Genomic DNA, 22,121 nt, shown 5'->3' on the forward strand with positions numbered 1-22,121 from the left:
CGGCTGATTTTTTGATTTATTGTAGAGATGAGGTCTCGCCAAGTTGCCCAGGTGGGTCTCGAACCCGTGGGCTCAGGCAATCCACTCACCTCAGCCTCCCAAAGCGCAGGATTATCGGCTGAGCCACCGAGCCCGGTTTGATTTTTTGATTTATTGTAGAGATGAGGTCTTGCCAAGTTGTCCAGACGCGTCTTGAACCCGCAGGCTCAGGCAATTCACTCACCTTGGCCTCCCAAAGCACGGGATTACAGGCTGAGCCACCGAGCCTGGCCGAGGATATTGTGTTTTAAAAAAATAGAAAATACGTAGCTAATTCTAAAAACAGCCATCTGCACAGTTGTTGTATCTTCATCTTGTAGGAAAAGTCATGTGGGAGCAGAGCTAGGAACAGCTCCTGGATCCTGGGGCAGTGGTGGAGCTGACATCAACTAAATCTGCAGGTTTAAACTGAATTATCTAGTGTGCCATTTAATTGAGTGTTTCTGGTTAATATTAAACTTCTATTTGATAGTGTTTTTAAAAATAAAGATAAGTACAATTCATTTTGGTTAGCCTTTAAATAAGTAATTAGGACTTATTTAAAGCCAAGATCAAATAGCGGTTCTACTCGCCTCAGCTCTGAGTTCCAGTAACACCTGCCAGGAGCAGCCTGATATGGCAGATCTTCAGATCACAGCCCCCTGGTGACAGAAACCACAGGAGGCAGAACTTAACAAGGCAAGATCAGGCCTCTTTAGTTTATTAAACCAGGCAAGGTTTTATGGCAGAAAGCCAAAGCAAACATGGGGTTTGAGTTCATAGGAAAATTCTGCTTTGATAACTTGACTTTATTCCTTAACACTGAAAGAGACCACATTCCCTTTAGATTGCACATTATTCGCCCGGCTTTTCTAAGGCCTAGTTGACAATTCTATTATTGTTGAAGCTCCTCCCTTAGAACATCCCCATATTTGATAAGAGATGATTGACCCCCTTAAAAATTCTTTCAGGTATTTGCAAATAAACATACTGGAAGTTGGTTCACTTATTCACCAGCAGACTTTGTATCACATACTAGGTTTGGGAGATATTGAAAATAATCAATAATCACATAAAAACAAGCCCTGCCCATGAGGATCTCACAGTCTACATAGTTTAGTGGAAGACAGTCAAATGAAAGATAAAAATAGGTTCGAGACCCACCTGGGCAACGAGATCTCATCTCTACAATAAAATCAAAAAATCAGCTGGGTGTGGTAGTGCATGCCTGTGATTCTGGCTACTTGGAAGGCTGAGGCAGAAGGATCGCCAGAGCCCTGCAGGTCAAGGCTGCGGTGGCCGGAAGGGGCCACTGTACTCCAGTCTGGGCGACAGAGTGAGATTCCAACTCAAAAAAAAAAAAGAAAGATAAAAATAGAGAGCAATACATTCTAGAATATAGGTAGGTACAAAAGGATTTGGAGCATTTATTCACTCAACAAATATTTATTGAGCACATACTGTGTATGTATGTTATAAGGCACCAAAGGGACATCAGTGAATGAAAACATAAAGAATCCTTACATTTAGGAGTTTACACTCCCACGAGGGAAAACAGACAGTAAACAAATATATATGTAGACAGATGAAGAGAAATGTTAAGAAGAAAAATTAAGAATGGCAAAGAATGATTGGGTCAATGCTATTTTAGGTAAGTCTGTTAGACAAAGCCTCTCTTATAATGATATTTGGGTGGAACTCTGAACAAAGTGAAGGAACAGCCTTTTAAAGGAAGAATATTACAAGCAGAGAGATCAACAAGAGCAAAGTTTCTGAATCAAGATGATGCTCGAAACTTTCAAGGAAAAGCAACAAGGACTCTGTGGCAAGACTATATCAAGATGAAGAAGACGCTGTTGCAAATGAGGTCAGAGCAGTAGCTAGAAACAAGATTATGAAAAGCCTTGTAGACCATGTGGTGGATTCTGGTTTTTATTCTGAATGAGATAGAAAGCCACTGGAGAATTTTGAATGGAGTGACATGATCTGAATTACATTTTCAATAGATCACCCTGGCAGCTGTAAGAATAGAGTGCAGCAGAAATAGGTGTTAGCAGAAACACCAGCTGGAGGTCAGTATAACACACCAGACAAAAGATGGTGGTGACTTAGACTAGTGTCACAGTGGTGGAGGTGGTGAGAGGTTGTCAGATTAGGGATGTGTCTTGAAACTGAGAGCACAGGATTTATGCACAGATTGGATGTGGAGTGTGAGAGAGAGGAGTCACTACAAGGTTTCAGTCTGAGTAATTGAAAGAGTTACAATTTCACAAGATGAAGAAGATTGAGGGAGGACTGAGGTTTTTGCTTGTTTGTTTGTTCATTTGTTTGTTTTTGTGGAATGTAGAGAGAACAAGTACTTGGTTTGAGGGCTGCTTATTAGACATCTAAGTAAAGATGATGGGTAGACAGTCGGATATATGAATCTGAAGTTCAGGGAGAAGTTGCATGCTGGGGATAAATTTAAGTGTAATCAAGTCATCAGTAAGGGAGGAGATCACCCACAGAGCAAGTGTGGGGAAAGGAGAAGGAAGGAAGAGGAGGAAGAAGAAAAAGAAAAAAGAGAAGACCAACGACTGAGTCTAAGTACTCCCAACCTTTAACTACTGGAGAGATGAGAAGGATCTAGCCAAGTAGGCCGAGGACAAACGGCTTCATGGGGTAGGAAGACAATGAAAATATGGAGTTGTACCAGAGTTCAAGAAAGCAAGTGTTGCAAGGAGAAGATATGATGAACTGGTGTCTAGTGGGAAGATCCACAGAGTATGAGGAGACCTGAGAATGAACACTGGCTTGGGTAACACGGAGCTCACTGATAGCCCTGAGTAAAGCAATTTAGATCCATAGTCAGATATTATTTTAAAACAATCCAACATATCAAATTGTTTCAACTGTAAACGTTTCAATATGGCATGGCCACAATGCCATTATCATGCATAAAAATTCTTAATTATCAGATTAACAAATATCCAGCCTTTTTTTAGTGCTCAAATTGGCTAAGTATTATAAATGTTTTTTGCTGCTTTGTTTTGTTTTATAATGTGTTTGTCTGAACCAGAATCCAAAGGAAGTCTATGCATTGTAGCTGGCTGATCCTTCTTAAGTCTTTTCTGATCTGTTTCCCCTCCATTTTTTTGTTTTTTGGGGATTTTCATATTGAAGAAGCCAAGTCATTTGTCTTCCCACTCTTCAGATTTTGCAGATTGCATCTTTGTAGTATAATTTACCATGTTTCTCTTCTTTATTTCTGTAAACTGGTAGTTGGATCTAGAGATTTGATTAGATTCAGGTTCATTTGAAGAAGTTTGTTTTGTTTTGCTAAAAATAGAGCTTTGCAAGACTACTTTGTAGCAATATTTTGTTCTTCCATTAGAATGCACATAACATCTGATTGTCTCCTTTTTTGTGGTGTCAGCAGATACTGGTGCTAAGTTAGATCCATTAATTCATTGGGATTGTGAAAGTAACCTCTTTTGAATTGGCAATATTATAACACATATGTATATGTGCATTCACATAGACATTATTTCTGGGAACAGATATATCGCAAGCCAACTCTTAATCCTTGTTATATTACTACTTATTTCTTTAATCTTGTTTGTTTTGAAATTCTCTTTTTATGTGTGTGAAAATAAGATATGTATAATACAAAGTAGTAGCCGAAACTTATAGTAACAGCTTTCTCGGGAGAACACAATTATTTTACAGAAGAAGAGTCAAGAATGAATTAAGAGGGAAAAGCGTATATTAAAAAAAAAAAAAAAAAGAGGCCACGGAAAAAAGTATATCTGAGCTCAATATAAATTTAAACCTAAATTCTGCCCAGAAAACATTCATATCACAAAGGTGACATTTTAGAACGATGAAACATTTAAAGCTTGAGAAATGAGAACAGAAAGATGAGGAGAAAAACTAAAACATGTCCTTGGTTTTAAAGTTTTCTTGATGAGAAAGATAAAAATATGACAAGATTCAGTCATGTGTCTTTAAGAACATTGAATCTGAGTAAGGGAAGGATTCAAGTTTTTTGTTTTGTTTCCTTTTTTTGTGACGCATGTATTTTATCTTAAGCCAGTTCACCAATATCATTATATCTTGGTGTCAGACTGGCAGTTTCATGCCATTTGACCTAACAGCCTGAAGTCTTCTGAGTGACTGTGGCTCCTGATATGAGTGTTCTAATGTCTGTCACAACATGAAAGGTATTCATTTAACAGAGACAAAACAGAATCAGATAAACAAAAGACATGTATACCTAATTGATTGCAAAGATTGGAGTAGGTAGTTTACTCTCATTCAATTAAAGATAAACATTATTTACACCAAATAAAATTAGAAACCTGCTGCAATTTTCATCCCATAATGTGAGGTTGGAAGGGGGTCCTTTTTTAAAAAATAAAACTTTATTGAGATATAATTCACATAGTACAATTTGCCCACTTAAAGTAGACAAGTCAATGATTTTTAGTATATTTATAGAGTTATGCAACCAACACCACAATCTAATTTTAGAATATTTCATCTCCTTTCAAAGAACTCTCATATCCATTAGCTGCCACTTCCCACTCTATGCATTCCCCAACCTCAGCCCTAAGCAACCACTAATCTACTTGATTTCTATAGATTTGCTTGGCTAGGGCAATTACCTTTTAATTGTCATTCATGGATTGTCTCATTTAATTTTTAAAAACTTTTTTTTTATTATCATGACAACAAGAAAAATGGAATAGAGTCCTCAAAAATATGAATGAGTATCGCAAAACTATAGCAGAATAACCAAAAAAGATGTTAAAGCCAATAGCATCTGATGACTTAAATAAATAATTGCCAAGCACTGTGAGAATGACATATTGTGGAATCATTTAAGAGAGTCAAATGCTAATAATTTTAAATAGAAACTTGAAGCAGGCTTAGGTTGCAGAAACCTCTCATGCTCATAACAGCAGTAATAGTTACAACGAGGAATATTTACAGATTCAGTTTCTGACTTCACTGCTCACCACTGTGTAACTATGGGCAAGATTTGTAAATTTCAGTTTGTTCTTCTGTAATGTGGGGATAATGATGGTACTAACCTCATGAAGTTAGAATGGAGATAAACTCTTGTACAACGTTTAGAACTAAGCCTGGCACATGATGTGCTCATAAATGTTAGTTGTTTTATTAGTATTCATGAGAACCCTATAATTCATCAAATTCCAAAATGGGACTCTTAGATATGCTGACTTGTCCCACGTCACATTCGATTGGTATTTTCAAAGTTTCTAATCAAAGAAGTTTCCTGCCATAAAAACAATGGATCAGGAACTAAGCTATGGTAATGTAGACAGAGAAAGAATAGGATTGATCTAGTATGATTGAGAAGGAGCTGTAAACCATCCCTCAGTTGCTTTAGCCATGTGTTCTGTAAATAGTAAAAGTGTTAATTTATTATTCTCACCTAGCCCTCGTGTAACAGATTTTCCTTTTTTATATTAAAAGAAAAAAATTACAGCAGCAAGAAAACTTATATAACGATATTACATATGCCTAATAAAAAATAAGGAATAGTGTTAGAGCATTATAAACCACAAAAATCTCTTATGATTGAAATGTTTAAATAAGATTCTAAACGTATGACTTTAAATCTGTATGATCTGAAACTGTGATTTGGTTTTGTGTCCATAAAATGTAAGGAAGAGTAACTACCAATAATTCCATTACCTTCTCTAATTCCAATAAAAATGACTTTTGCAAATAAGACTGATAAGTTAGATAATTTTATTCTTGGGGTATTATTATGTATTTTCTGTTCTTTTAAAAAGTGTGGTGCTTAGTAATATTATGTCCTGATGAGATGATTTATAGTACACAACATTTTCATACTTGGGAAATGTTAACACATTACAGCACTTGCTTTGAAACATAAAAGAATTAATCACAGACAATACATTTTCATTTTCCTTTGACCCTGAGACAATTGAAATGGTGTGGTTTGCATGCAGCCCCATTGTGGGCCCTAGAAGGCCTCCACATTGTCCATCGTGTTTATGTTTTCATCCCAGGCTTTACTCCTCTTGGCATTGTTTTGTATTTGCATGAAAATGTGTAATTTATTTTTTGCATGAAAAGTCATTGGAAATGTTGAGGTTAAATGTCTAACATACCTTGCAATATCACATGCCATTAATTCTTACATGATTTTTTTCTTTTACTTTCAGTTACTGCAGTTTAAATATGCTTGAAATGTAAAAGTAGCATGAAACTGGAGTGATGCAAGAATATTTAATATTCCTTTAAGGAATATCATTTTTAACTGAGAAAATTTGAGAGCAGCTCTTGGCCTTGTTTTTGAATAGCAATTCTCAATTACAAATGATGATAAAACTATACTGAACACAGATGCTGTCAGCAGAGTACTAAATTCTGAAGTGATAACTTCTCTTCCCCTAGAATGTATTTTTAGTATTTGTAGATGAAATATAAATTTGTCCCCTGGTTTCAGAAATTATTAAATTTATTATTTTTCAGGAAGCCTTCTTAATGGGCTCCATTACTTTGGTGAAAGTTTCTATTACTTGAAAAAGTAATAAATTACTTAGTGAATGACAGCACCAGCTTTTCGATATTTTAATGTTTCCTAAATGAAAATCATTACCAAAATGGATATTAGATACAATAGTGCATGAGTATACAAATAAAATAAGTTATTTATACCAAATTATCAAGCTTCAAATCCATTAGGGCACATGACTAATTCCCACGAATGTGACATCATGCATACATTCAAACAAGTGCTCTTTCCTCTAAGTAGTCACTTTGCTGGCTCGACATTTATTCTTACCAGCTTCCATTGCAAATGTTTTAGAATACCTTTTTCTAAATTACCTTCAGAGTCTTTGGAACATTCATTTTAATGCCTACGTGATAACAAATCTTGTTCCTTAGGGAGTGATTTTAATTTTTTTAGTTGCAGAAAGACCCTCAGAGTCAAATCAATCAAATAAGGAGAGTAATCAAACTGGAGAAATATATATTTTAAATGATATGAAAGTATGAAATTAATGAGACTTGCATGGACTATAGCTTGTAAAATGACTATCAACGCATTTTCCAAAGAGCCCCTCAAAGTATTTACATAAGAACAGGAGCAGTAAAACAAATGGAATTTTCTTAAAGAGTCTTCTAAACAAGCACATGATATTAACTTGAATGAATAAATTCTAATATCTGTATCATATTATGCATATATGTATTAGCTTAAATTCAGCTCATTTAAGCTAATTGATTGGTTTAAATTTTTAAAGACAGTCATTCTTACATTATTTTTATCTTATCAGAATATAGTTGAGTGACTGTAATTTTTCCCTTGCTAAATTAGAATATTAGCTTAATACTCCTTTAGCAGCAATTTTAACAGAGTTTGGTTGACTGCCTCCTTCCTGTCACCAACTGGCTCTGTGATATTAGCATAGGACTCAACTTTTTTGTGTCTATGGCTTCCTGTCTACAAAATGAGGACTTAAGACTAAAATATGTTTAAGTTTTCTTTTGAGTAAAAGTGTTATACTATAATTATCACACATCTGTGTGTGAGGTTGTAATTACCATATACCACAAATCTACACACTTCTCTGTGCCCTTTTAATGAAATATAAACTGAAGGAACTCAAACTTATTTTAAAAGTTACATAGACACTGAGAAGAAAACCAGTTTTTCTAATAAAGTCTTTGCTACTTGATGGTGATAAGATGACATCTGTATATCACGTTATGTTTATATTGTCCTATGTGAGTCTCACAACCTAAGAGCTACTATCATTATCCTCATTTTGCAGATGAAGATACTGAGTCAGTTCAGAGAGATTCGGGTACCTGTCTAAGGTAACTAGCAAGATGTAGAGCCAGGCAAAAACTCTGGGCCTTCTGCTTCCAATTTCAGATTCTTTTCCTCCATTACCATTTACCCGTAACCAGTCTTTTAACTAGGATACAATTTTTCCAAGGTGCCATCATTTAGAATCTCCTTTTTTTTGAAAATAAAGTCTGCCTTTTGAGTTCTCTTGCACCATGCTCGAGTATTCACTTGCGTCACTACAGCTCTCTGTGCTTTTACAAACTAGTTGTTTTGTCAGCATGAGTGTGACAACAATTAGACGTCCCCTGTTTTTGCCCCATGCCTTTTCTCCTTCACAGTCATTCAATGACAAGCGTAAAAAGAGCTTCATCTTTTCACGAAAATTCCCATTCTACAAGAACAAGGAGCAGAGTGAGCAGGAAACCAGTGACCCTGAACGTAAGTAGATTCTCAAAGATAATGTCACACGCAACACAAGAGAAAACAATCCTTCACGGGCAACACGCATGATGTAGGCTCTCCCACGCCACACGCCTAGGCAAACAACACGACAGGCAGGCAGGTCAGGTCTACTACTGTGACCAGTGTTTGCTTGCAGTCTGGATCCTTTGTTTCATGTGACTCTTTTTCACAGAATGCATTGGAAGAGATTTGCTGAAACTGGGACTTGCACCCAGCCAGCATTTACCTTTGACCCGGACTAGGTCTGGTTTGCTCTTCTATCATGCAACTCTCTAGGGCTTGAGACAAATTCTTTTCTGGGCAGAAATGTTGGATTCCATTGCCACATATGTTTTCTGGAATGCCAGGAACAATTAAATAAACTTTATTGAAAACTAGCACATTTGCTCACTCTTTCCTTCCCAAGAAATGATAAATATTTCAGAGTAGTGAACTTGTATTGGTGGATACTAAACTAAGAATTTGTACAGGTTGGGCACAGTGGCTCCTGCCTATAATACTAGCACCTTAGGAGACTGAGGTGGGAGGATTGCTTGATCCCAGGAGTTCAAGACCAGCCTGGGAAACATAGCAAGACTTCATCTCTTAAAAAAAAAAAAATCAAAAAATTAGTCATGCATGGTGGCACACACCTATAGTCCCAGCTACTTGGGAAGTTGAGGCAGGAGGATCAATCACTTCTAGAAGTTTGAGGCTACAGTGAGCAGTGATCATTCCACTGCACTTCAGCCTGGGCAAGAATGAGACCCCAACTCAGAATCAAAATAATTTGTCAGGGCATTTGGAGAGGATCCTTCCTCTAAGTGGGGGCATTTCTGAGGGAACATCATAGAGTGTGGGCAAAAGTGGCATTTGCTGAATCTCTTTTTCTTCTTACAATCTTCTGCCCAAATCTTTTGAATGACTTTGCAAATAAAAAATTTCCTTCTTGAGTCTCAGTCTAGGACATTTGAGGTGACAGTTGTTTTAAAAAAAGAGAGAGTGGGATCCAGATTGTTAAGGCAACATGGTCTGTCATGGTAGTATCCATTTCAACTCCACTGACTTCTTCCTTCCTCTTCCGTGGCTGTTCTTCCTCTCTCATTGCTCTCTCTGGGGACTTCCATGCAGGACATCCCCGGATTAGGTGACGACGGTTATGGAACAAAGACTCTGAGTAAGTTCCCAGGAATGGTCACTGTAACTTTTCTTTTCTTTTCCTTTCCTTTTGAGTTTGGCTTTTGTTCCTTTTCTTGAGGGCCTTTCACTCCTAGCATGCACAAGATACGAGTTTTATTTGTTACCTAGCTGTGAATGCTCCTACGAAGTAATTTTCAATCGTTTTGTTCTGCATGTCAGCATTCAAAAGCAAAGTGTGCCAGGCACTCTAACTTCTGTTGCAGTTAACATCATCCCTTTCTGACCCTGTGATATGATCAACATGGTCCTGATGCCACCATAGCATCACTTGCTCTGTCGCCTAATACTTCCCAGAGAGCAAGGAACCATGTTGAAAGAAAGGGTGAGCTAAGAGGTCTAAGACAGAAAGTAGAAATGTATTTTATGTTCTTTATTCTGCCTTTGCACATAGAAATATTTAATGACCTTGCCAAATTTCATAATTGGGGTGTACTTTGCTATTGGTAAAGGAGCTATTTTGTAGTCAAAAGGAACATGCATCCTCAAAAAGTAGATATTAAGCTATTGGATCTTACATGAGTAATTCTTTGTTAATAACTGATTGATTTTTTTCTGACTTGCAGTGGTCCTGCTTGAAACGTTTGTATGATAAAGTTTTAGATATGTATGAATTTGCTTTTCTATTAGAAATTTATTAGCTACATAATCAGGTCATCTTTTATAGTATAGAGTAAAAAATGAAATATATTAAACCTTTACATTTTCTAGCTATTTATGTATTTGGTCTATGTCACATTGCACTGAACAATTAAAAAATAGTTATCCTATGTACTAATATATTATATACTATAATTTTTCTTCTTTAATAATTAACAGCATTGTGTAGGCACCAATAAAATGAGGGCAGAGTTTTGTGTCTTTTGCAACTGTATCACGTTTAATTATTTTTTTGTTTGTTTTAATTTAACAGCCATGGACAATATTTCTAGAAGCTGTTCATTTCATGTGTATAAAACAAAATAGCATTGAGCCAGACTTTGTTTTCAAGGGCTGTTTCTATAACCCTGTGTAATGATCCCCTTCATAATTCAAATTGTAAATTTGGAGGGGTTTTTTTTTTAGATATATATATATAGAAAACAAAATCTGATAAAGAGTACTGAGCTCTTTAAAGATGAAAACTTTATTTTTGAGTCACTATATGGAATATAATGAAAATTTTTTCTTAAATTAGTGACTGAAGTTTAAATATGAATTTTAACATTATCTGGGCAGGATCAAGCACCACAGAGAGAATTTGCAAACTTTCAGTTTGAGGGAGAAGAAGCATTTTAATATATTATTAATAATGAACACCAGAAAAACGTAGTTGCTATTGGAATGTACGAGTGTTTACTATTGACAAATTGAACACATATTAAAAGCAAAAAAAAAAAATGAAATTCAAGTTACTTAAGATAATAATGTACATAAAGATATACATTAGGTACATGCCTTTACTTTGTTTTCAATAATACAATACAGATTAGCACAGATCCACCCACACTTCTTTCCCTAGTGCCCCTTTACACTTGTAAAATGTGTGCCTAAATTAGTGATGCGGTTCTGGTCATAGACCAACACAAAGACATATGACTTGTGTGAACTTTAACCTATGCTTTGGTTTTCATTAGTTCCATGCTCTATTTGATTGAAAAGCACGTATAATAACATATATACTTCGCAGTACTTTTTTTTACTATTGAAGAATAACGTTTAGATGTTCTTTTTCTCTTTCTAAAGATGTATAACAGTTGTCATTTTTTTAAAAGCTGAAGTTTTTGCAAGTGAGCTTCAGAAATTAAATAGTCACATACCTCATTTAAGTGATATACAAAGAAGTTAATAAGCTGAGGAACTTATTTTCTATAAATTAAGAAATAATACAGAGTTTAAAAAGATTTTGCAAATAAAAGTTCAAATTCTGGCATATAGTCAATATGTCTCTGTTAGGTTATCTAAGCTGTGCTTATATGGAAAAACAATTTGGAATATCACTGTGCAAGCAAGTCATTCGGCATGGATTAAAAACATACTTCATGCCAGGACCTATGCTGAACATCAAATCATTTATCTCCTGTCTGTTTCATTTCTCCATAATCCAATACCTACCCAAGCAAGATTTTTAAAATGAAAACAAGGAACTATTGAACTGACTCATAAAACACCTTTCCATGACTCACATCTTTCTCCAAGATTTTCTAGTCACTCACCAAAGCAGAAAAGATCTTCAAGAATTCCTTTTCATCCTGACAATTTGTATAGGAAGTATTTAAACAGAAATAAAATTTGGCCATGTGCAGTGACTCACACCTATAATCCCAGCATTTTGGGAGGCTGAGGTGGGAGGATTGCTCGAGCCCAGAAGTTCGAGAACGGCCTAGGCAACATAGCAAGACCTCATCTCTACAAAAAAAATTAAAAAATAAGCTGGGCATAGTGGTTCATGCCTGTAGTCCCAACTATTTGGGAGGCTGAGGTTGGAGGATCGCCTGAGCCCAGGATGTTGAGGCTGCGGTGAGCCATGATTGTGCCACTAGAGTCCAGCCTGGGTAGTAGAGACCCCAACTAAAAATAAATAAAATTCAGAGGATTCCAGGGATCCCAATTGACAATTTGAAATGCAGTGCCCCTGTAAAATACTTAAAAGCTAAAAATAGAGAAATGTAAAAGCCTGCAAGAAAACACACCAGTTGCTGGGATCTGTGGCTCAGCCTGTAATCCCAGCACTTTGGGAGGCCGAGGCGAGAGGATTGCCTGAGCCTGTGGGTTCAAGACTCACCTGGGCAACTTGGTGAGACCTCGTCTCCACAATAAATAAAAAATAAGCCGGGTGTGGTAGCGTGCGCCTGTAGTTCCGACTATTTGGAAGGCTGAGGTGGAAGGATTGCAGGCGCAGCAGGTCGAGGCTGCGGTGGCTGGGAGCGTGCCACTGCCCTCCAGCCTGAGTGACAGAGTGAGACTCCAACTCAAAAAAAAAGAAAACACACCAGTTAAGAAGACATTCAGTCGATACATACTGGCTACTGTAACATGAATCTCGAAAATCAGACCTCTATGAATGGGTTATAGTACTTATTTTTAAAATTGCCTATACTGACATTGTGCACTTTTGGTTATAAAGATACTTTCCTCATTTACTAAAAAGAAAAAACAGCAATCAAACAATGTGTTCCTGTAAAATGGAGATAAAGTTTTCATCTTCCTTATCTAATCCAAGTTTTCTTAATGCAGTCTCCTCTGCGGCCTTTGACTTGCCTTTCGCTTGCATTTCTAGTAGCCTTGCATGAGTGTGTTCCTTTCACTTCTGGCTGCTCCAGTGCTTGGTATCTCTTTAATTTGCTGTGCTGTTCTTGCAGAACATGTTTCTTCTAATGCCAGCGATAGCGAAAGTAGCTACCGTAAGTTATTGCTTTGGTTTGCAGTTCTTTTCTTTGCAACTGCCCCATTGCCTGTGGTGGTCATTTTAAACTTTTGTTGTTGTTTTTCAATTGCTGCCTTTTATCATCCTTGTCCAAAGTAAATGGCTTGAAATGATGTCATTATTTGATGTAAAAAGATAGTAGACTCTTAAGTGATTTGTGCAAGCAGCAGCAGTCCTGCTAATAAATAATCCCATCTTCAGCTAGTTGTGACCCAGTGATTCAGTTCTCTCAAGGAAAGTATGGGAAAATTTCAACATGGTAGATTTTGATACCTTAACCAACCTCAAATAATTTAAACTTTCTACAAAAGGGTTGAAAGTTGCCATGGTTTTATTTTCCTTCTCATTTTGCCTTTTCCTTTCTGTTCCTGGTCCCCCCTTTACAGAATAAATCTTTATAATTATAGTGTTCCCTTAAAATTAGGTGTGAATTTTTTATCACTTATATCACTTTCTCTTTGATTAATCTTTTAAGGTAGATACTATATCTAACTTTAAATTTTTGATGATTGAGAAAGTGATTAAAAAAGTTTCATCCTCTAATGTTGAAGGAACTTACTTTTAAAAAAGTGAACAAATCATCTTAGATCAGAAAACTTAACTGAAAAGGTAGGTAAATGTTTAAAAATTATTTCTGGTCATTATTTGGTCACCTCAAGCCATTTGCTTAGTGTATGAAAATATTCACCAAACACCAAGCACATCCTTTTAATCAGTCCTCATGGTTTCTCACCACCTACTTACTTACTGGTTTTTGTTGACTAACATAGTTACCTATTTTTATGGGATCCTTATGATTTCTATAAGTTAACTTGTGTTCCTTAGTGAACTGGGTTACCCAAAAGCAATTGCCAAGAACATTAGAAAACTGCAAGCCCAATACATATGACCCACAGATACCTAGGCAGAAATTAATATTGTCTTTTCCTTGAATATTATATTAATTGGAAACTAAAATTGTTTGAGGGTTCCCCCATTATAGCATGATACTTTACAACCATACCTTTTGGGGTGAAGGGCCAAATAGTGTTCATGGAGTACTACATGTAATTTGGATTTTGATAAAGTCTTTAGAGAACCAGACTGGTGGTAAGTAGGGAAAAAAGCACAAAAGAGGGAAAATGGCAGAGGAGGAAGGTAATAGAGATCAAAGAATAAAATGAAGAAAATTGTGATGCATTACCCTTGATCAAGCAAACAATATTAGAGGCATTTAATTTTCTGATTGATGATAGTCTTATTAGTAGAAGAAATTTCATCAAGTTTTATTAATGAAAGGAGTCAAGGGTTCTTGTTCTTAACATGGGCTTTAACATTTTTACAATATTCTCTCTACTCTTACAATTTTATGATTATCCCAACTTCAAGGGAAAAAAATTGCCTTTCTCCCACTTCATTTGATTTTAAACCAAGAAACCAAGCAGCAGTGACCAAAACATGTGTTAATGAAATCTGATGCCCTCAATTTAGTATGAAAAATATAACTTATTTGTTGAGTTTCATGAAAACCAATACACTTGTCTTTTTGATGTTCAAATTTCAATGTTCAAGTGTGCTTTCACTCAGTAGACACAGATACAGAAAAGAAAAACATCATGCCTTGTTATTTCTATTTTTTTTTATGGAAGACATAGTCTGTACAAAAACTACTTTTTCCTTTGAAAGTCACACTTTTTAAAGTATTTTAGAGACTCATTTTCTCTATTTAGGAGGTGGGAATATTTTTCCAAGAATTATTAATTTATAAAAATTGAGCCAAAGCTTTCAGCTCCTTGACAAGTTTTTGGAGTGATGCTCCAAGATGACATCAATAATTCTTTTTACTCTCAAATAGTAGTTGCACATACATGTTTATTGAATGAAGAAAGGAAACAACTGCAAATATCTTGAATTATCTATGAGAAGAGATAAGAGCTGGAACTAGATTTTCTGACAAATGTGGAGTCTAATAATCTCTTTTGGTTTGGGTTTCATCCAAGGTTATAGAAGGTCAGGTACTCAGATTGTTTCCTATACAAATGAACAAAAGAAAGTAGAGCATTTGTCACAGCTCAAAGGGGAAAAAATGGCATTTATTTCCCACTAGATAGAAATACAAAGAATTCTAGAGGAACAATTATTTATTCACTTGGCATCTACTATATGCCAGGTACTCTTCATGAGATACCATGAGACTCATTGTACAGTGAATACCAACTAACTCTGGATCTCAGCACACATTTAGTTGGAGAGAGAGATCAATAAATGAAAAAGTGCTCAAAGCATGACAGGTACTAAGATAGATGTCTAGCTCAAAAATAATGAGAGCATAAGATAGTTTCAGAGAAGTGGCCTTTCAATTGAGCTTTGGAAAGATGAGGAACTTGCCAGCTATATAATCTGAGGAGAGAACTTTCCAGATAGAGCATTGCCACAACAAAAGACACAGAGGTTTGGGACAAATGTGTTTTCCAGAAAGTACCAACTTTGAAATCAAAATAGGCTGCATTTTTCTAGTGAATTCCTGGCTTTTGCTGTAATTATGACTAACTTCATGTCTTGCGAATAGCAGTATAAACAAATACAAAAAGGACTCTCTTTTCACCAATATCCAGGTATTATATTTTACTCTTAGAACCATTCCATGTCCACTGTGGGGGACAAAATGGCTTTTAAAAAAAGTCAAGTGTTAGAAATAAAGACCCAAGCCACTGTGTTTCACAATACAGAATGTACCATTTATACTGCATTCTGGAGTTACACATTGTGGCAACCTTACTTGAAAGTTTCATATGTTTTCTGATATGTACACACACACACACACACACACACACACACACACACCAATTTCTAATAAATAGCTCAGATCATTGCTGCACCATCTCAAGCATTATAAAATATTTCCTAGTCCACCTGCTAAAAACGCAGTTAATTAAAGCACACATTGTCTAGTTATGTAAAATGTCACCTCAAAACTTTCTTAATTATTGGCTAATTCCTGACTTCTTCATTAAAGTGGTAAAATGCAGGCTTGTGTTTTGGCTATTCTGTATCATGCCTTTCAATCACCCATATATTGGAAGATAATAAAACCAAGCAGGTTTAATGAGGGCTATGAAAATCCTGAAAGCGGAAGACCTGCCTTACTCAAAGCTGGATAAAGCTCCTTTCGTCATGTTCGTAGGAGCTGATGATTATCCATCTAACACATTCATGCTCATCAATTAAATAGGATTTTCAAAACATGGATCTTGAAAAAAATGGTCAGACTGAAATTAAGGTGTTGAGATGAGGAGACCCAAAACTTCTCCACTGGAGTTGGTCACAATGGTGTATATTCTTCTTTCACCACTCTTCTCATTTATTATCCTTAGATGTCTTTAGTCCTTTAGTCTTTATACAGCAGTTTTTCATTATATCTATTATCTCATTTGATTTCTGCAACAAAACTATTGACTATATTTTACATTAATAGCCCCCTTTCTATATGAGGAAGTTGAAGTTTCGAGAGGCTATCTGCCTTATTCTTAGGTGGTAGCACTGCTAAGTGCAACCAAGACCTTCACATTCAGAATCCCATACGTTTTTTTGCCTTTCCCTATGGTTTGCAATCCAAGCCTCCTAAATACTTTATCTAGTACATTTCAGTCATTCCATCTCCTTATCAAATTAATACAAACAGCAACATTTATATAGCATTAACCGTGTACCAAGCCTGATTTTAAAGGCTGTATGTATATTAATTAGAATAGTCTTCCAAACATCCTGTGGAGGCACTGAGCCACTAATTCACTACGTGACCTTGAAATTACTCAGTCTTTGAACCTCAGTTCCCTCCTATGTGAAACGAATAGCTTGGATTAGAACAGAGATGGCAAATAGATGTAAATGACGATTTCAACTCTGACCAATTGGTAATAGCTGCCTGAAGAGTTGTAATGAAAAGGATTCTGAGGTCACAAAGAGCCTCAGCAGTAATGCTGGCAATAATCAGTTTGTAAGGCCTGTCAAGGTCACTATATGGGGGAGGAACAGCATGTGCTACATATGTACTTGTCACCTATTAAGCACATGAATTCCAAACCTTCCTTAGCACTAACATTATTTGGCTCTAAGAACCTAACTTGTTCTTAATAATCTCATATGCAGGCAGTACAAACTAAATTTAGAACATTATATGTACTGCCACTGACCTTCACTTCTCTCCTCTCTCTTTTCTAGTTTTCAAGAATTCCTAAAGAACAGCAACTTGCTTTTCTCTAGCATGAAGGCATATTAGGGTCTCTCATTGTGCCTTACTTCCAGTTTAAATACAAAGTGTTTTATGGAGACTGTGACAAAATCCTCTGCCAAGTTTCTGACAGCTGCAGGCGTCCACACACAGTTCCATGCTGCTCTCCCACTTTCAGCCATGCAGCTGCCAAAACGAGACCAAGAAATAGTTTGTACCTTTTGTCAGCTGTTATTTCTAAGTCCCAACCCCTCCTGAGCAAAAAATAGAAAAACTCCTAAGGATGACTATTTTATGGAGATGGCACAGCAATATTAAAACAAAGATAGTGTTTAGAGATGGAGCACCTGACGGCCTCTCAGTGACCCCAACCTGGTTTCAGCTCCTGTCTGCCCTCCATCCTTTGTTCATGTGTAAGTTTTACCTCTATTCTCCAACCCCACAGAAAACTGTACTCTTGTCTTTTTGAGTACACCATTCTCTACAAGAGTTTTTTTCTTTTTTAAAGGCATAGTATTAAATCTTGACTCCACTATTTACTAGCTGAGGAAACAGGCCTCATTAACACTTCTGAGCCTCAGTATCTTCATCTGTAAAGTGGATGGATCATCAGAATACCTTCTTCAAGTAACGTCTTGAAAAATAAGAGCCAGTGGATATGAAAGCCCCTCAAGACTTGCAAAGTGCCATAGAGACTTGAATTTTCTTTCCTTCATTGCTGTGACTTTTTTCTTTGTCTCCTTCCCATTACCCGTAGGGCTTTCTCATTCTTGAACATGAAAGTAAAAGTTGGCTTAAGGTGCTGAATTCACAGCACTTATGTAATGCCCACACCCACAGCTTCCCCACAGTCTTCCTGGGTATCATACAGTACCTTGAGAATTGGAATGACCTGACATAGGAATGCTGCCATTGCTGTCTGTCAGTACTACTGCTCTGAACCAGCACCAGCCCCTTTCATAGTGAGGGAAACAAACCAAAAAGAGATGCAATGACAGAGCTATAGAACTTTTGAACAGAATTAATCAAAGCTTTGCTTTGCCCTAGGTTTATGAATCACAAATCATACATACTGATGTCAAATAGCTTATCTAAGGTTTGCTTTTAGAATGTTCCATTGGAATGATTTGCAAGGCCACTGAAAAGAAATCCCAATAGAAACATAATGTGTTATATTTAATTAAAGAAAAATCACACTTTCCAAAGTGAAATGACCTCACTGACAAAAACATAAAGTAGAATCTACCTTTGGTCTCATTGCTTATTCTGTTTCCCACAACTGAAGTCAGAATGCAAATTCCTTGACATTTTCCTGACTTTTTTTTTTAATGTTAAGCACTTGACTGGGTACTGGGTACATAGTGAATGAAACTCAGCCCTTGCCTTTATGAAGCTTCCAGACTAATGAGGAGGCGCGAGTATCACCTGAAATTTAAAACTTTTGTTATCCCATGGTCAGGATTCTTCCCTCATACATTAATCATGTCATGAAGATTTCCCTGTAAAGCTACAGTCAAATATTGCAATGTTAGTCTACCATGAAAATATCCCTAAAACTATACTTTTTCCCCAATAATTTTTACACTACTCTGAATGTCTATGGCCTCTACATAGCTCAAGTTTTAGGTAACTGGAACTTAGCCATTAATCACCTTCATTTGGGGGCAGGGGGAAGGGGGAGCTAGACTCTATAAATTTCAGTAGTTTAGTTCATTCAGAAGGAATCATTCTTTCCTGAATTACATTATCCTGAATACAAAAAATTATGAAACTGAATCCTCATACAACAAATCCCTGCCCAGATGTGAGAAAGTTCCCTGAACACTTCTGGGGCAACCCTGGGTAGATGCCGCTCAGGAGGAACATCAACGTCCATTCTTTGTGCTTTTAGGGAATAGCTTGGCATGGTAGTGCCATTCTGAGGGCAAGCCTTCTTAAGACTAAGGTGAGATATGACCTAAGCTCAGGGCTATTTCTCACATTTGATAGAGTAAAACACCCACACCACCACCCCAGCTACCCAGTATCTAGGGAAGACCATACATACTTCACAACTTTACCTACATATTGCTTAACTTCCCAGAATCATGTCATTATCAAAATATTCTATTATAGTAACAACTTTTATAACATTAACTCATCTATTCCTGGTGCTGTGTCTATTGAAAGAGTCTGGTATTGACAAACTGAGTGTGCTTCAGAGGTGAAGATATATAGCAATGAGGTGAATTGCCCTTTGATTTCAGGAAAAGCTACCTCACATTTTACTCCTCCTCTGCTATCTCTTTTAGCAGACAAGAAGTCCTTTTCAACAGCTCTGGCCTACTTCCTTACCAAAGGTTAGTTGGGAATAGGCCTTATGCAAATATAAGAGCAGACCCTTCTGGGTTTGCAGCTGAATTGAGCTAATCCTATGACCAATTAATTTATCAACTGGATAAAATAGATGATTGAGAAAAATAATTGCCAAAACACAATTTACTTTCCATGGCTATTTGTTGACTTGAGGTCTACCCTGAATCAGATGACTTGTAGCAGATGACATTGGAGGAGTTGACATTTTACTACTTTGCCTTCCTTAGTTCTTTTTCTGAAGTTTCAAGGCATGGCTTAGCAGCAATTATAACCAATCATGTAGGTCACTCCTCAATTTTTGATGTTCTTTAATTGACCCACAGTATTATCCTGATGAATTAATATTGTAGTAAAATCCTCAGTGTCCTGATGGAGTTTTTATATGATAAATGAAACAAGCAGACACTTACTTTGAACAATGTGCTTCTTGGGAAAATAAATAGAAGATGAAATAAAAGGTACAGAAATTCTAATGATGTAGCAGCAAACTACTGAATGGACCCATTCCTTGAACTAAATGGCTTCCTTTTAAGTAGTATTGCTCAGCATAGAGGCCATGATGCTCCATTTCTCAATGTCAGACAAAAAGCAGTCTCACGGTCATTACCTGCTGCAGATAGCTAGCGGCAAGTTATTACTTAGAGATATGACTATGTGAAAACCTGATATTAAAGTAGTGCTAAAGAGTTTTATGAGAATGAAGGGATTTTTGAGTGGTTCAAGGAAAGAGAGCAAGCAAAATTAACCCTGAATGGTGTCTGCTTCCTGTGTTTCAGAGCAGGGCTTGTGACTGTAGTATACGGCTGGCTGTTAGTTCACTGTAATTTTCCTTTCTTCTCTTCTCAGGAGGACAAGAAGACTTCATTCTTTCTTATGAGCCTGTCACAAGGCAGGAAAGTAAGTTCCCAAGCATCTCTCATTCCTGATTTCCAGGACATAACAGATGATATTATTGAAGGAGGGAAAGGGTGAAGAACCAAGGAAAATAAACTCAGCTTAATATTCAACTGTCCCCAGACCTTACATACCATCTCTCTCTCTCTCTCTCTCTCTCTCTCTCTCTCTCTCTCTCTCTCTCTCTCTCTCTCTCTCTCTCTCTTTTTCTTTCTCTCTGCTCCTATCACCAAACAATTTTTCTGCTGAGCACAGGCAGTAGCAGCTCCTGAGAGAATGGAGAAATCCTATAGATGAGTGGTCTTCAGTGGAAGGAGCATAACCAAATCACATAAAAAGCCCTGGCTACAGACTGATGGACACAATCTCCTGGGAGGTTGATGTCATGTCAGTATTGAGAAGGACTTTCTTACAGATCTGTCTAAGATATACGCCATCTGTGGACTGCTGATTTTTCCTGGAGGCAGTTATAAAGAAGCTAATTGCTATTGACAAGGATATTGCAGAGAAAATGCAAGCAACAGATGGGGGTTGTACTAGATGAATTTTAGGGTTCCTTCTAGTCCCAGATACAAAGAACTGGGGAAACTGCAGCAGAGTCTAGAGTATTTTGAACTGAGGAAAAGAAATGATAAAAATATAGGATGCTATTACTACTAACAATTACTTTTTAAAGTCATGTTTAAACAATGGCCAAACATCTGGTTTGGATTCTTTTTTCTCCCACTCATTTGACTAAATTCAGTTGTTTTGACATTGTGTAGGCATAACCAGAGAGTAAGCAAAACTCCTCCAAATGGTTCTTTTCCTTGACAGACACTGCAGTTGCTTTTCCCTGATAATAAATTCCAGAAAGTAGACACAGCCAACCTCCTGAGTGTTAAATATCAATTTCCCTATGCAATGCTTCATGGGTAACTTATCCAATCAAGTAACACTCTTAGCAGTTCTTACTGCTTGGCAGTTTCACCTTAAGAATCAACTTTGCAGGACAGTTTTGCAGTCTTTCTCTTACTCTACATCATCCTTTCCCTCTCTGCAGTAAACTATACCCGACCAGTGATTATCCTGGGCCCTATGAAGGATCGGATCAATGATGACTTAATATCTGAATTCCCTGATAAATTTGGCTCCTGTGTACCTCGTAAGTATCATTTTCCTTTTCTCTAGGAAAAACAACTTGGATCCTTTATGAGATTATAAAATGTAACTCTGTCCCTCTAGTATCTTGTCTATGATTCAAATACTGTTCTCTCTAAACTGTAGTCTCCTAGAAGGCAGGATGAATCTTTGTAGCTTCCCTAGCATTTAAAACAGCATAGGTTTTATGGTGGGCATTCGTAAGTTCTTATAGATTAACTGAAATGTCACTGAAGTATTGTTTTCCACAGAATGGAAGTGATCAGAAACAAAACCAGCTGGACATGGTAGCTCACGCCTGTAATCCCAGTACTTTGGGAGGTAGAGGTGAGAGGATTGCCTGAGCCCAGGGGTTCAAAATCAACCTGGGCAACCTGGCAAGACCTCATCTCTACAATAAATCAAAAAAATTAGCCAGGCATAATGGCTACTTGGAAGGCTGAGGCAGAAGGATTGCCCGAGCCCAGCAGGTAGAGGCTGCAGTTGCTATGAGCATGCCATCACACTCCAGCCTAGGCGACAGGGTGAGATTCTGACACACACACACACACATCTCAGAATGACTTAGGGCTGTGTTTCAATCCTAAAGCCAAATGGTCTTTCCTTCTTTTTTTTTTTTTTTT

The 22,121-nt window shown here is 36.9% G+C and overlaps 1 protein-coding gene across 2 annotated transcripts in view; it reads left to right on the forward strand.

The window, feature by feature from the left end:
* DLG2 (discs large MAGUK scaffold protein 2) overlaps positions 1–22,121 on the forward strand; it is a 217,385-nt gene that overhangs the window by 178,175 nt on the left and 17,089 nt on the right. Inside the window, exons 5-8 of one of the 2 annotated variants that reach the window (XM_021716924.1) lie at positions 8,194–8,293; positions 12,835–12,876; positions 20,311–20,361; positions 21,401–21,502. In XM_021716924.1, coding sequence (XP_021572599.1) covers positions 8,194–8,293; positions 12,835–12,876; positions 20,311–20,361; positions 21,401–21,502 — 295 coding nt within the window. Of the gene's footprint in view, positions 1–8,193; positions 8,294–9,427; positions 9,474–12,834; positions 12,877–20,310; positions 20,362–21,400; positions 21,503–22,121 lie in introns of both variants that reach the window. The other variant, XM_021716925.1, reaches the window with a different exon arrangement.

This window comes from Carlito syrichta, unplaced genomic scaffold, assembly GCF_000164805.1.
Source record: "Carlito syrichta isolate Samal-C Ts95f unplaced genomic scaffold, Tarsius_syrichta-2.0.1 Scaffold309093, whole genome shotgun sequence".
Classification (NCBI taxonomy): Eukaryota; Metazoa; Chordata; class Mammalia; order Primates; family Tarsiidae; genus Carlito; species Carlito syrichta.